General features: G+C 34.3%; 1 protein-coding gene across 1 annotated transcript in view; it reads right to left on the reverse strand.

The window, feature by feature from the left end:
• Positions 1-2617: 2617 nt before the first annotated feature.
• Positions 2618-14071, reverse strand: part of pnr (pannier) — a 189267-nt gene continuing 177813 nt past the window's right edge. The window contains exons 3-8 of the mRNA XM_085951153.1: positions 13379-13766; positions 11299-11397; positions 10066-10238; positions 6928-7061; positions 4405-4529; positions 2618-3249 (exon numbers count right to left, since the gene is read on the reverse strand). Of these exons, the coding sequence (XP_085807279.1) occupies positions 2702-3249; positions 4405-4529; positions 6928-7061; positions 10066-10238; positions 11299-11397; positions 13379-13631 (1332 nt within the window). The 5' untranslated portion in view covers positions 13632-13766 and the 3' untranslated portion in view covers positions 2618-2701. The remainder of the gene's footprint in view (positions 3250-4404; positions 4530-6927; positions 7062-10065; positions 10239-11298; positions 11398-13378; positions 13767-14071) is intronic.

Below are 14071 nucleotides of genomic sequence, written 5' to 3' on the forward strand. Positions count from 1 at the left end.
TGTAAAAATCCTAAAATCAGTGTAAATTCCAAATTCCAAAAAAGAAGTAGAAAAACAAAAATAATTCAAAACATTACTTATTAAAATAGAATTTTAAAAAACACAGACTGTCAATCGCTGCATCTGACAATCGCGTATGCTTTTGAAACACAAAATTCCCTGATGTTACAAAAATTTCGCTCATTTTGAGTTGACGTTGGCTTAATTGTGTTAAATGCCCCGATCAGTCCTTGAACATTTTGTGTTTTCTATCCACTTTTATCATATAGATAATCGTTTTTTCAATTAATATTTGATAATAAAGAAATCCCGAATCCCGAGAAAAAATTCTTGAGATCCGGGATTTCCTGAAATATTAAAAATTTCAATTCTCGAGATTCGGGAATGGAAAATCTCGAAAATTTCTCGAGAATTTCCGTCGGGAAATTCCCGAAACCCAACTCTACATGCATATAGTTGAAACTGCATGTAAAAAATCCAAGCTTTGTGTGGTCAGTAGGTACCTACCAGCGGCTCAGCACTTTATTACAAAAAACAACTTCTTTTGTAGTTTATGAATGCCATGCTTGTTTCGGGGATTTTTACAATGGTTTTCAGATTTTTTATATTCTATGCTTATATAACGTGGCGCGGAAAATGTTATATAACGAAAGACGAGTACCTAATGCTTATAATGAGCAAATTCAGTCGGTCCCATCTTCCTCGTAATAACCAAGTTCGACTGTATTTTCATTCGTATATTTTTTTATTAACATGGCGAGTAATGTGTGTATCCTGTTAAGATAGTGTCTGTTTATGAAAGTATAATATGTAAACAATATTAACATTATAATAAAGATGTATATTTTAATACTGCTAGTCTTTCATACTTAAATATACTTTCATAATCAAAATAATTTTACATTTTCAGACACAAGTAAACGACAAAATTATTTATTCATTTTTTGGTTAAAATGTGACAGTACTCAGGTACTGGCTTACTCAGGTGTACTCTAACGTTAACCGCTAATCACCCGACAAACTGCAGTATGATATCCGGTGATTCGTGACATTCTCCGCATCTCGACCATAGTGCCAGAACAGTAATCAGCTAACCTTGCTTTTGACTTAGTGTGAGTAGCAAATTTAAAACAATCACAGATAACTTACACACAAACACTACCACATTTTACGAATACGCTATAAGATTTATGTATATAATACCAAAGGTGCCACTCACACTAACTTAAAAGTAAGGTTATAAAAGTAAGGTATAAACTCATATTATTATTTTATTACTATATTATTTACACACTAATAATAATTCATTGATAAAAGTTTTGATATTTATTTTTTTATATAAATCAGTAAAGCTTATTAAAAATTGTGATTGCACTCATAAAATAATTAATTATTTTAATTCAGTATATATGTACAAATTTTTGAATTTATATAATATATAATATATAACGTCTCTGTTCAGGCAGAACACACTAACTGGAGAATACTAGTTTTGAGTAATTTGACTTTGAAGTTGTTAAAATATTTGAAATAATGGTCTATCATGTGAGTTTATTAAGTAATCGTAAAAAGGATGCCTTTAAAATAGAGACTGTTTATTTATTAAGAAGGTTTCCAGACGGTAAAGTTTGAAATAAGGAACATTTTGGTACTAACTCAGTATATCATTTTTTCGAATTAGTGTCTTCTGCCAGAACAGTGACGATAATATGTTTATAAATATCATTAAAATGAATTTTTAATCAAAAAGTTTGAATACCATTAGAGGGAAGGAAGTCATAAGTACAAAAGTGATGTTGATTGAAGCCGTGTTTAGATAAAAACAAAGTCAAACATGAAGATAGCCACAAATTATCACGCAATGCAGGGAGAAATCTGTCACTAAAGTTCTGATCAAATTGAGGCGCATGTTGTCTACTATCACGTGACATCACAGTAAGCTGCCGCTACGGGAAAAAAGTGTGTAATGCTGTTTTTCTTGGTGTTTAAAATGTAATCAGACTGATGCTCCCATCCCATAGCACATTTTGAATCTTTAGACGAACATTGTCAGATAGTAAAATCTGCCGAAATCACCAGAACAACAATGAGGTCACCTCACGTTGAACTGCGACACCTGCATGACTCAATGAACGTTTTTATCATCTTCTACTTGCTTACACTTTTTGACTGTCATGTCAAAATCACGTTTTGTTCACATATTTTCTATAAGAATGTTGTCTATTACCTATGGTCTGCAGGTTGGGTCCTGTTCAAAAATTATCTATGTATGTACATATAGAAACTGTTAAAATTAATTGAAATTAGCATGAATAATAATATTATAATTCAAATTACTAATACATTATAGTTGGCATTCTTCATCTGGTGATCAGGCTGGTGATTGTTCAAAATATTCTGCAAAATGATGAAACCATAGATTAAATTTGCTAGCGTGACAGTAGGCACCATGCACCTCAATTTGATGACAACTTAACTGTACTGTTGTTATATTTGACGTTTGTCGTAGGTGGGTCGGACAAATATAATAGGAATAGCACAAATCTTAAATCAATTATATTTATCTATTTAATTTACAACTTAACTTTAACTTTTTTCTTGTTACGATTTCAACTTTAGTAAATTGTTCAGGAATCGCTATCAAAAGATGATAAGATTCTCTGCAGGTATAGTCCAAACTCTTTGTTTCAAGCTAAGCATATTATGATGATGCCATAAGTTTGGCGGCTTGAATAACATTGTGCTGATGATGATATCCACTCATTTCACCGACAGTTGGGTTAATGGTGCCGATATTCGACCCGAGCGCAAACCCATGCTGCAACGGAGGACTGAAATGATATTGTGAGTTAGAAACGGCGCTTCCCCCGTGGTAATGATGCAAGGAGGAACCATTACCGGGGTAATTCTGCGCATCATAACTGGATATCGGGTTAGGTTCACTCTTAATTGACGAAGTGTTGAATATTGACGGCGAATTAGACAGGTAGTTTTGACTGTGTATTGACGGAGATAACGACGCGTGAGAAGTTTGCATCGTATGATGGTGCGATTGACTGTGATGGTTGTTGTGACTCGGTTGCGAGGTTGGCAGAAGCGGAGTCTGCCCGATGAACGGCCTCTGTTGCTGATTCGAGGGGCTGGACATTTTTGATGAGGCTTCTGACGTCGTATGATGGGATTGCGTGTGACTGTGGATGCCGGAACTTGATGTTAGAGGCATCGAGGTCTGAAGCATTTGTTTGGAGTCTAAAAATAAATCAAATTTAAACTAATATAGGTTCATACTTTTAATATTAAGTTACATAATGGGGCTGCTGCTAAAAGTTGGTAAGTCGATAATTTAGATAAGGGCTAGTCAACCTGGTCCTTACCGCTCACTAGTGGGCGTTCCAGGTTTCATGGTGGGCGGTAGGAGTTTTATAAACATTTTCACTATGTTTATTAAATGTAATTTCATCAGACTTCATGCTTCTATGAATGCAAAGTATAAATAAAAATATAGATTTAACTAAAGTAAGTTGTTTTATAAAGATTTTTTCTGCCAAACTTAGCGAAAGTCTGACATAAAGTAATTGTTATTAAGTAAATGCTTTCACTTGCTGTAACTGCTTTATAAATTTTATAAAGTAAAGTTACTTCCCTACTTTATTAAATCACCATTACTGTGGAACCGGTGGGCGGTTATAAAATTTTACTACTAACAGAGATACAAAAGTGGGCGGTAGGTATAAAAAGGTTGACTACCGCTGATTTAGATATTTAGAGTTAACAATGGATTAAGTATGTGTTTATATTATATAAATATGTATGCTAGAAAAAAAATCAAGGTCATCCGATATATATATTATAATAATTGATGATTTTAGAGAACATATCAAACTTCAAATTGCAATTACTTACTCCATAACATGATTTCGAGACTTACCAACTTTTGGCAGTTATTTTTTTTGGCCATGTCCGATCTAATAAGATCATAGAAGCCTCCACAGAGTGACAGTTTGTATTAACAGATTTTTGTTTTTATGAGAAATTGATGTTGGTCACTTGCTCAACCCATTAGGTCCGTACTCAGACTCAAACACAAATTAAAAAACAATATGTGTATTTTGTCAGACTCAGGATACGAACCTGGGACCCCTGACATTGCTTTTGGCAGTAATAATAAAATTGTAAATAATTGTAAAATAAAGTTAAAATAACAGTGGCTTATGAAAATTTTGTCCCATTTGTCACATAACTTTTTACCCCCTTGTCTATATAAGGCCACAAATCATCACATTATATCAGACCCCCTCCTTCTCCCCTAGAGCGGACGTAATATTATATGAAGGCCCCTAGATTGAGTTCTAATTACATGTTCATTGATTTTATATAATAATTGGACTGGATTATAATGCTTACCATCACCGCCAGGGGAAGACGGCTCTTCCTTTTTAGTTCCATCTTCAGAATTGGATCCTCCACTTCCAGATTTTTTGGGCTTGCGCTTCCTTGTCTGTATTCCGTCTTTCCTCATCGCCAGTGGTCTGGAATATTTGTAATAAGTTATCATATGAAGCGTCTAATTCAAAAAAGCGATAAGTCCACATTTGGAAAAATCGAGAAAAAAATACGCACGTATTCTTTGTATAATTTTACACAATATGTATTGATCTAAAAATTCCAAAACGCGACATAAGTCTCGATGTATTACAAAAAGCGCCAAGTCCGTGTTTCATATTATTTAAAGCTTGGTTGATTTCGTGCGTGTTTAAGTCAACCAATAAGGGAACGTTCAATATTGAAAAGGGCGTCTCCCATGCTGTAGCATCTGGTGAACTCACGACAGTGCCACGGAAATATGTGCCTTATGCAAGAATAAATTAAAAAGTGAGGTACAAGTAGCGCTATGTCCAATTTTATTTTGCCTATATTTATTACATTTAATAGTTTATCGGCTGAAACAAATTGCCATTTGGTTCTAATTTCGACATAGTATAGAACGGAAAAAATAATCTCACGTTAAAACAAATAATTGAAGCTTGAAACATAAAAACGTTGTTTCCCGAAAATATTGAATTGTGGACTTGTCGCTTTTTGTAATTAGACACCTCATATATTTAAGTTGCCTAGAGTCATAACTCAGATATTCCAAAAATCGAGTTTTGAGATAATCACAAAAAACCACCAGAGCTCTGTTTTTTGTAATTAGAAGAAGTATTGAACTCACTTGAATATTAATGAATGAGTGAGTTGATTTACATTTTTTTTAAATACAGTAAGTCCTCGACTTACGCGAATTCGACTAACATGAATTCGTACTTACGCGATTTTTTAAGATATGCTTTTTTTGCTGCAGTTTGTGTCTCTGTGCATGTGTTTACATATAATATTATGTTATAATATAACTTGATCATGTAAACGAAATAGTAGTAATGCAATCTACGATAATTAGCAAGAAAAGAGGAATATTAATAGAAGAAATGGAAATATTGTTTATATGGATGTACTGAAATATGACTATATTCTACAACATTATATCGAGAGGTTTAATAGAATACTATTTTATGTAATAAAAATACTTTATGCAGTCATCAAATGTTTAAAATAAATATAAAGGATAATAAGACTTCATAATTATATAAATAGATTATCTACAATGTTTAAGAAATGTCCAGGGTTTGCTTTGAAAATACCAAATGTCTTTGGAAAATACCATAAAAGCTCCATTTTGACCTACGCTGAGCATGTGGGCCGTTAATGTCTACGCCCGTAAGCCATAAACCATTCCCCATCTCAAACATAATGTCCGGCATTTCATTGGCAATATAGAACCGCATTTGTGCGCAAAAGTAAATAAATAAATGTGCAAAATCTAAAAATATTGAGAGTCATCTATCGTCAGAATTTGAATTTAGAATGCCGACTGTTTAATTTAGTCAAGTTATATGTTTAAAATAAATATAAAGGATAATAAAGGCTTCAAAATTATATAAATAGATTATCTACAACGTTTAAGGAATGTACAGGCTTATGCTCTGAAAATCCCAAAAAATCTCCATTTTGACCTACGTGGCGCACTTAACCAATACGCAAGCCAATTTATTACAATATGTATCAGATTCGGACAGATTTCTATTTTGTTTATAATAAATATTCACCAACTATCAATATATGAACACAATTACATCCATGTCAAGGTGCATTTGATTGCCATTACAGTTAATCGAAATTTTCCATAAAACTAAAAGTTAAATATGTTACTTACATAAAATGACAGCTCGCAGACTTATCTAGTTAATACAATCTCCAGCAGGCTTATTCTAACATATCACTGAACATCAAAAAAAGAGCTAATTGTGATAAATATATCACATTTATCACTTTACGTATTCTGGCGGTTAATTATGTAAAAAAAGTTAACCATCTGAACTGTCAAAAGGTGATATCTTTTAACTGCGCCTCTGTTGACCATGCTAACATGAGAACGAGACAGAGTATGTCAATTTTACATATTGAGAATTGAGATGCATGATCTGCCTGTTTGCTGCAATCGCAATGACATGACTAATAAAATTGTTGGTTATGTCTGACGTGTCAATACAAAATTCTTATGTTCGGCTCATTATCGACTAGATGGCGCTGGTTCGGCTTTATCCGCTTGGGTTCGGCAGTACGAACATATCTGAATTTGACCTACGTAAATTTTTACTGTGTTATGAATCAGAGGTAGCCGCCGATAACCTTTTAGTGTATAGAATGCCTTTCCTTGTTAATTTGGAACAATAAAAATAACGAAAACGTGCTAAAGTGACTATCTAGGAATACTCTACTCTAAGAATACTTAATTTATTAATTTTATCATATTTATCCGGACTTATCACGATTCTGATTTTGATAAATATACTAATGTTCTAAATGTGTGAATAAAATCCATGAAATTACCTGTTAACTCCATGCAGCTTAAAATACAGCCCGCAGGCGTTGCACACTGGTTCTCCATCATTGTTTCGTCTCCACAACGTTGTCGTTCTCGTCCCACAGTTTGTGCAACACAGTCCCATCCGTCGATTGGCATTCTGTAATATTATGTTGAGTAAAATTTTATATTAGTATATGTTTTCGAGTGAGTTGGTACTGAGCCCTTAAATCTATTAGTACTTAAAAAATCGATTTCATCTCGTGATGCATAAAATCAGTTCGGGATTCCAAGTAAAACTATTTTAAATAAGGCATAAGGCCTCCACAGCAAACCTATTGGAGCACCTCATAGATTGTCTACTGAAGAAGTAAACAAACTAGTTAAAGCTTTGATCATAGCAGGCGATTTTGGAAGCCCATTAACACGTTTCGACTTACAATTAATTGTACAGGAGTACTTAAAAAGCAATTCACGTGATCACGTTTTTAATGGTAAATTGCCAGGAATCTTCTGGGTGAACAATTTTCTATTGCGACATGCATCTGAATTGACTATCAGTTCCACGTAAAATATTAAAAGGGTCAAAGCCGAAAAAGGGATTTAAGAATTGAACGAGGACATTATTAATATAAAATCATCGCTGAAAGATGTTTCTCCCACTCACATACTAAATTATGATGAAAGTAATTTGACCGACAATCCAGGTGCATCAAAATATATCTTTAGACGTGATAGGTATTAATAGGTAATAATATTATATTCTGAATTCAACCAAAGGGATCCATATCTCTAATGTTATCAGTAACCGCAGATGGTCAATGCTTGCCACCATATGTGGTATAAAAGTCAGAGTCAAAGTGGACTCAATTTAAAATGCAACTCAAATGAATTGTTAATTGTAATGAAATACACACGAAATCAACTATTTTCATGAAAATTAGTAAACATCCGATCCTTTTTTTGCACGGATTTCTTTTGCACGATTTCGAAATAACACGGTTTAGAAAAAGTATCAATTATTTTTTATTATTTTTTATTTAACACGGTTTAAAAAAACAAAAAAGAATAAAAATACGTATATATGTACATTTTTATCAAAAAATTGCATTGCAATGGACCGCGCGCCACTGGTGCATACATATGTTGTCACCAGATGCCGCCCAAGCATACATACGTACCTACATACATAGCGCCACTAATCAGTCACTTAAGGTTCGATACGAGAGACGCACCGCGTGTTTCGACGTCAGCGTCATTAAATATTTCCAGCGATGAGTGATTTTTTGCCAGCGAAAAACAGCAGTAAATGGGCACGTGTATTGTCAAGTAGCGACACTGAATGAATATATTTCTTTTTGTTAAATTTAATTTAAAAAGAAAACTATGTATTTTTATGTATCAATAATACATAAATAAATTCAATTTATTTTTGAGTTCAAGAATTTCGTATTTTGAGTTGATTTTAAGTAATAGAACCTATCTACCATTTTTGAATGGGCATCTTATCTTTTTTTACACGGTTTTGTTTTGCACGATAGTCTTTGGAACGTATCTCCCGTGCAAAAAGAGGATCGGGTGTACTATGTTAAGCATCGAATAATTTAAACCAAGAATCCATATACCTCTCAATACAAAAAAATTAAAAAAAAACAATCATTTACGTAAAAAGCGGGCAAAGTATCCACATTTCATGGTAGCTAATATTCATTTCTCATTTTAAAAAAACAACCTTTACTCTGTGAAGGCCTATATTATTATGATCTAACTTGGTAAAAAAAAAAACAAATTCCCACTATATTATTATAACTGGCTCTAGGTTTATCACAGACGCAAGCCATAACAGTCATCTCAGTCTGTTTTTGACAGTGACATCTACCAGTGATATATTTAATAATAATAATATTATAACAACAGCTAACAGTTTGCGTCTTTACTGTACAGTTGCAATAGTAATTCACAGATGTCGTAGTTAACCTAAGCAAGAATTTTTTTATTAAAAATACGTAATTATTATATTTAAATTCGTAAAGGGTATTTTCAGTTCAGATAATAATTATGTAATATTATAATATTATATTGTAATCATTGAGCCGTGTTTCTTATGTAGGAACGCACAGTAGAACCTAAATTTTATTATTATTAACTTAACTATGAAACGTTATACCATTGTGTTGCTTCTTAGTACGGCTACCAAATTTAGACACAACATCTAACCATATTTTCTACTTAATCAATTAATCAAAAATAATTTCCACCAACTTTATATTCAGCAATACGTGCTTGCAGTTTTTGAATGAATGAAGTCATTCAAGCCAATATTTACCGGCGACATGTACAAAAAATATTTAATTCAGCCGAGAAATTCTATCTTACTCTAATTCTAACAGATATTGCGGAGATATAATCGTGCCGAATGCTTTCTCACTCGTACTTATGGTTCGTTTTTGTTCAGGCCAGGTAAAATTAAGGGTAGATAGATATTCAGTATATGCTTAGCGATTTTTTCATATTTTTTAATACATCCATTTGAATTATGGAGTTATCGAGTACCGACCACATACAGTCGAACTTGGTTATTATGGGATCAACTGAATTTGCTTGTTATACCTAAGCATTACTCGTTATATAGTTAGGTAAGTATATAACATTTTTAGCACCACGTTCTGTAAGCATAGAACATAAAAAATCTGAAAACCATCGTATAAATCCCGAAACAAGCATGGCATTCATAAACTACAAAGCTGGTAGGTACCTACTTAACTACCTACTAATTTCACAAAGCTTGGATTTTTTACATGCAATTTTAACCATATGCGTGGATACTTTTTCAATGTTGTCGGCGAAAACACCAATTAGATACTCACTTAAACACTTAACTAGTGTCAAGACGTAATCCGATCACGGCGGCATCAGTCTAGTTAACTGCCCGGTCGGATTTTATTGCTTAGGGTCGAAAATGTTGTTTTCAAACGATCGACACATTAACAGTTTTGTTCGGTATACCCGAGAAGTAGCTCGTGATAAAAGTTAATAAATTTATGGAGAAAATCATAAACTAAAATGTCAACAAATGTTTCCTGATTACATCCGAGATCTCGGTATTTTTGTGATCGTAATAACCAAATTCGACTGTATTTAGAAATGTTAATATATTATCTTACAAGTCTTTTGCTGGGTTTAATAAGTGGCCTGTTCATTCCGTTCATCTTGTGGTAGAGACCGCAGGCATTGCAGAGGTAGTGGCCAGTGCCGTCGCGACGCCACAGTGGCGTCGAAATGGCGCCGCAATTTACACACTCGCGACCCTCCCCGAAGCTGAACTCCATGCCTCCATCTTAAAAAAAATTTAAAATTACATTTTTAAACCCTTCTAGCAATTTCAAAACAACTAAATCTAATCTAAAGGGTGGAAATTAATAGCACTTTGCGTTAGTCAAAATTCACAGCAACAACAAAAGTTACAGTACGGAAATAAGGAATACACCCGGGATGTAGCCCTCAACTTCTCAAGAAAGCCAACAATGGGCGACGCGTGTCGTTGGCGTAGTGACAAAATCATTGAACTCGGTTATTGGGAATACAGCGGCAAACACATTTTGAAAATAGCCGTTATACCTACTGGATTTAGACTTTTTTTTACTATTAAAGCTAATTTATGATGTGTGTTTATCTCACTTATCTGGTCAACCCGATATGCCGCCCCCCTACAGCCCGGGCCTCCAGGCTAGAGCCCTGTCAGCCCTCCCCAGCCATGACCTACACCACTCCGGAATTCGGGTGGACACCGAGATTTTTTGGACAGTTCCATTAGGGAAAAAACATTTCTAAAAAAACCCGACATTTTTAGTTTTTCGAAATTTTTGTATTAGAAATTAAAATCTAAGAAATTATTCTAAAAAGGGTGCTGGATTTTTTTGTCGTGTTTTTATTTGTCTAACGGCTCGTCTTAGGTAAGCGCGTTCGACGGCGCGATGAGCGGCGCGCGAAACTCAAACGTATAAACGTATAACCAAAAATAGAACGAACATTTTCACACACGGTTATACGTTTGAGTTGCGCGCGCCGCTCAACGCTTCGCCGACTTCGCCCACGTAAGACGCCCAGTAAGCCCAAATTATAGTTTATTGGCTTTCAATTTCAATGTTTAAAATCATTCTGATAATTTGTATGGTCGGGGGGTGCCAAGGCCCTTTGGTTCCGTCCTGGGTGCGCCACTGGTGTACCTACCTACTTAATCCATAGCAATCTGAAAAAAGACTTTTCACCTAAGTAATAAATTTATTTTTCTGGCCCCGGAGCCACAATATGCAAATTCGGGGGGCCCAAACTGGCCTTCAATTATAATCTGACACCTAAATCTAGGCTTGAAATAGTGTCATTACAATAATTCTTACCGTATGGACTGGTTCTTTGGAATCCAGCTGCATCATAAGCGCTTCTCCAGGAATTCAAAACATTCTGGGCACCATAAAACTGTGGGGTCAAACCTCCTCCTGAAATATGAAAACACAGCGTTATTTTGATAGTTTGATCAAACTACAGGGCAATGTAGGTAGGGATTGCAATACTGAATGAAAATGTCAATACCGGTTATTCGGTATTTCTTATTGAATACCGGTATTAATACCGGTACTTATTTCTTAAACATTAAAAAAGCAGAAGTATGTGCTTATCAATAAATACAGCTATTAAAATCTTTTTAAAATATTATTTTATTGCAAAAACCTACATACCTACATTTATTATGTTGACATTTAAAAATATTTATTGATCATAATTATAGAACTAGTGATTTTTTTACAAATAATTTGAATGTATTGATAATTTTAACAAAAGCTCTCACAAGTTCACCAAGTGCAAATAAGTCCGGCTGCAGGAAAAGCTTCTTAAATTCAACGCTTGTACATTCATCAATAATTATAGAATAATTGAACATTTTTGTCACGGATGTCTTCTATTTCGAAATAATATTATGATAATTCATCGCGACAATTACTTACTTATATAAAATATATTTGATGAAATATGTTTTATTATTTTTTCACCTCTGTTGGTTTCACTCAATATATTTGCATTTTAGCAGCACGTAAATTATAATTCATTTTCAAAAACGTAAACGAGTGTGCTTTCTTAATACAGAAAATTCCGGTATTTTGGATTTTTAAAACCGGTATTTCGGTATTGATAAAGACTTTAATACCGGTTTTTAAATACAGGTATTGCAATCCCTAAATGTAGGTATAATATTCCTACGTTTTAGATAAACTTGTAAACATTTTCCAATTACCAATAGAGCTATTTTACCGAAAACATATGGAAAACAGAACAGCATTGATATAAAAAAAATAATCTTTGTTCGTGGAGTTTTGTAGACAGTAATGTTCAAATTTTATTAGATTTGATTACATTTATTAGAGTCAAATAGATATATGCGCATCTATTCTATGCACAAGACTGCTATCGCTAGCTATCGAGGGTAGTTTTTCATATGTTTGTATCGAAGTATAATATTTTTATTGTTACAATAGCCGTCTAAACAATCAAAACTGTCTACCTCGCTCTAAAATTTAGCACAGCCAAGAGCGGTGCTGTTAAAACATAGCACTTATTGTAACAATCACAACTAACTTATTGTAATTGTTACAATAAGTGCTAATACTATACAAAAATTTGAAAAATTACCCTCGATAGCGGCCGATAGCAGTCTTGTGTATAGAATACATCTGATATTATCATTTTTATCAAATATTTAAGACTTGCTACTTAGGTACTTCTAGTATTATTACCAGATATTTATATAAATATACCTATACGATATTATTATGACTGCAGAGTGTAGGTATTCCTAATTTACCTACCAACCTACCTATTTTTGTCTATCTTTCCCAGGGAACACAGAATTATTGGGATCTGAAATACCTAACGGACGTGGAGTAACAGGCAACCGATCTCGAGTGTAGAAGAATATGGGATAAACTTAAATAAGTCAAGAATACACCATTTTAAACTTGTTTTCGTTCTGTCAACTGCTCTCAGTTTATGCACTGTCGCTCATTAAATATTGGTGTGTTTGAAGGTTGCAACACATACTATTGCACGCAGCGCTCGAAATGGAAAAACTTACGAACCGGAGAGCTCGACAGTTTTCTGAAGATTTTTACATAGTAAAGTTATCAAAGTTTATGAGTTTTTTTTCATAAAAATAAGTGTGTTAGATTTTCTATTATATGGCCTATCCAGTTCAGACGGTCAAATTATTTATTCCACGAGACGGAGCGATAATTTTACTGATTTCACGAACAGGAACGGCGCTCTGGTGCATTCCGGTCCATTTCAAGCTCTGCTTGCAGGTCTATAATGTGTGGTTCATTTTCGTAGGACACTTACACATTCAAACCCCTGCATCGAAATGTAGTGTATTGGGGAAAAGCCTATCTGAATTCTATAAATGAATTGTATTGATAATAAACTCACCATATCCATCAGCTGCCGCGTGATGATGCCAAGGGTTCTGCGGCACGTGTCCACCTCCCACAAAATGATGCCCATGGTACTGCGACGGGGGCAGCGCGGCCCTGCTAGGTGGCACGTAGACCGGCGCCTGTCCCACGTGGACTCCCGTGGCCGCACCCAAGTGTCCACCAGAGACGCCATTTCCCACTCCGTATCCTGCTGTGGAGGACTGCATCTCCCCGTATCCTCCCCCAGTGCCTCCGTTGTGAAACATTGTGAGTTTTCACTGCGTCCACGAAATTTAATGTTCCTAGTTTTGACTGTCTCAGAATATGTAGAAATGAATTTGACGTCTAATTCAGATGTTCATTTTCTTATTATGAATCTTGCAGAGAACGAATCTTGAAATCTAGAAAAGAAACAATTAACATTTAATTCAGTTAAAAGAAACACTCCACTTTATTGTAATCAGTTGAGACTAGTGAATCCAATCCCGAGCCAAAATTCTGATCACGGGATTTCGGGATTACAATTTGACAATCCCGGGATCCCGGGACTGGTCCCGGGATTGGCATTTTTTTCCATTGTTAATATACAAATTTTATATTTACAAATAACATTGATAAAATCGGTAAAAAATAAATCAAGTATAATTTCTACTATTTAAGACATTTATTGCTAATATTGTATTACGTTGAATCTTGGAAATAGATA

Source organism: Rhyacophila brunnea, unplaced genomic scaffold (genome assembly GCF_057557595.1).
Source record: "Rhyacophila brunnea isolate RB1 unplaced genomic scaffold, BYU_Rbru_1.0 scaffold_24, whole genome shotgun sequence".
NCBI classification, from domain to species: Eukaryota; Metazoa; Arthropoda; class Insecta; order Trichoptera; family Rhyacophilidae; genus Rhyacophila; species Rhyacophila brunnea.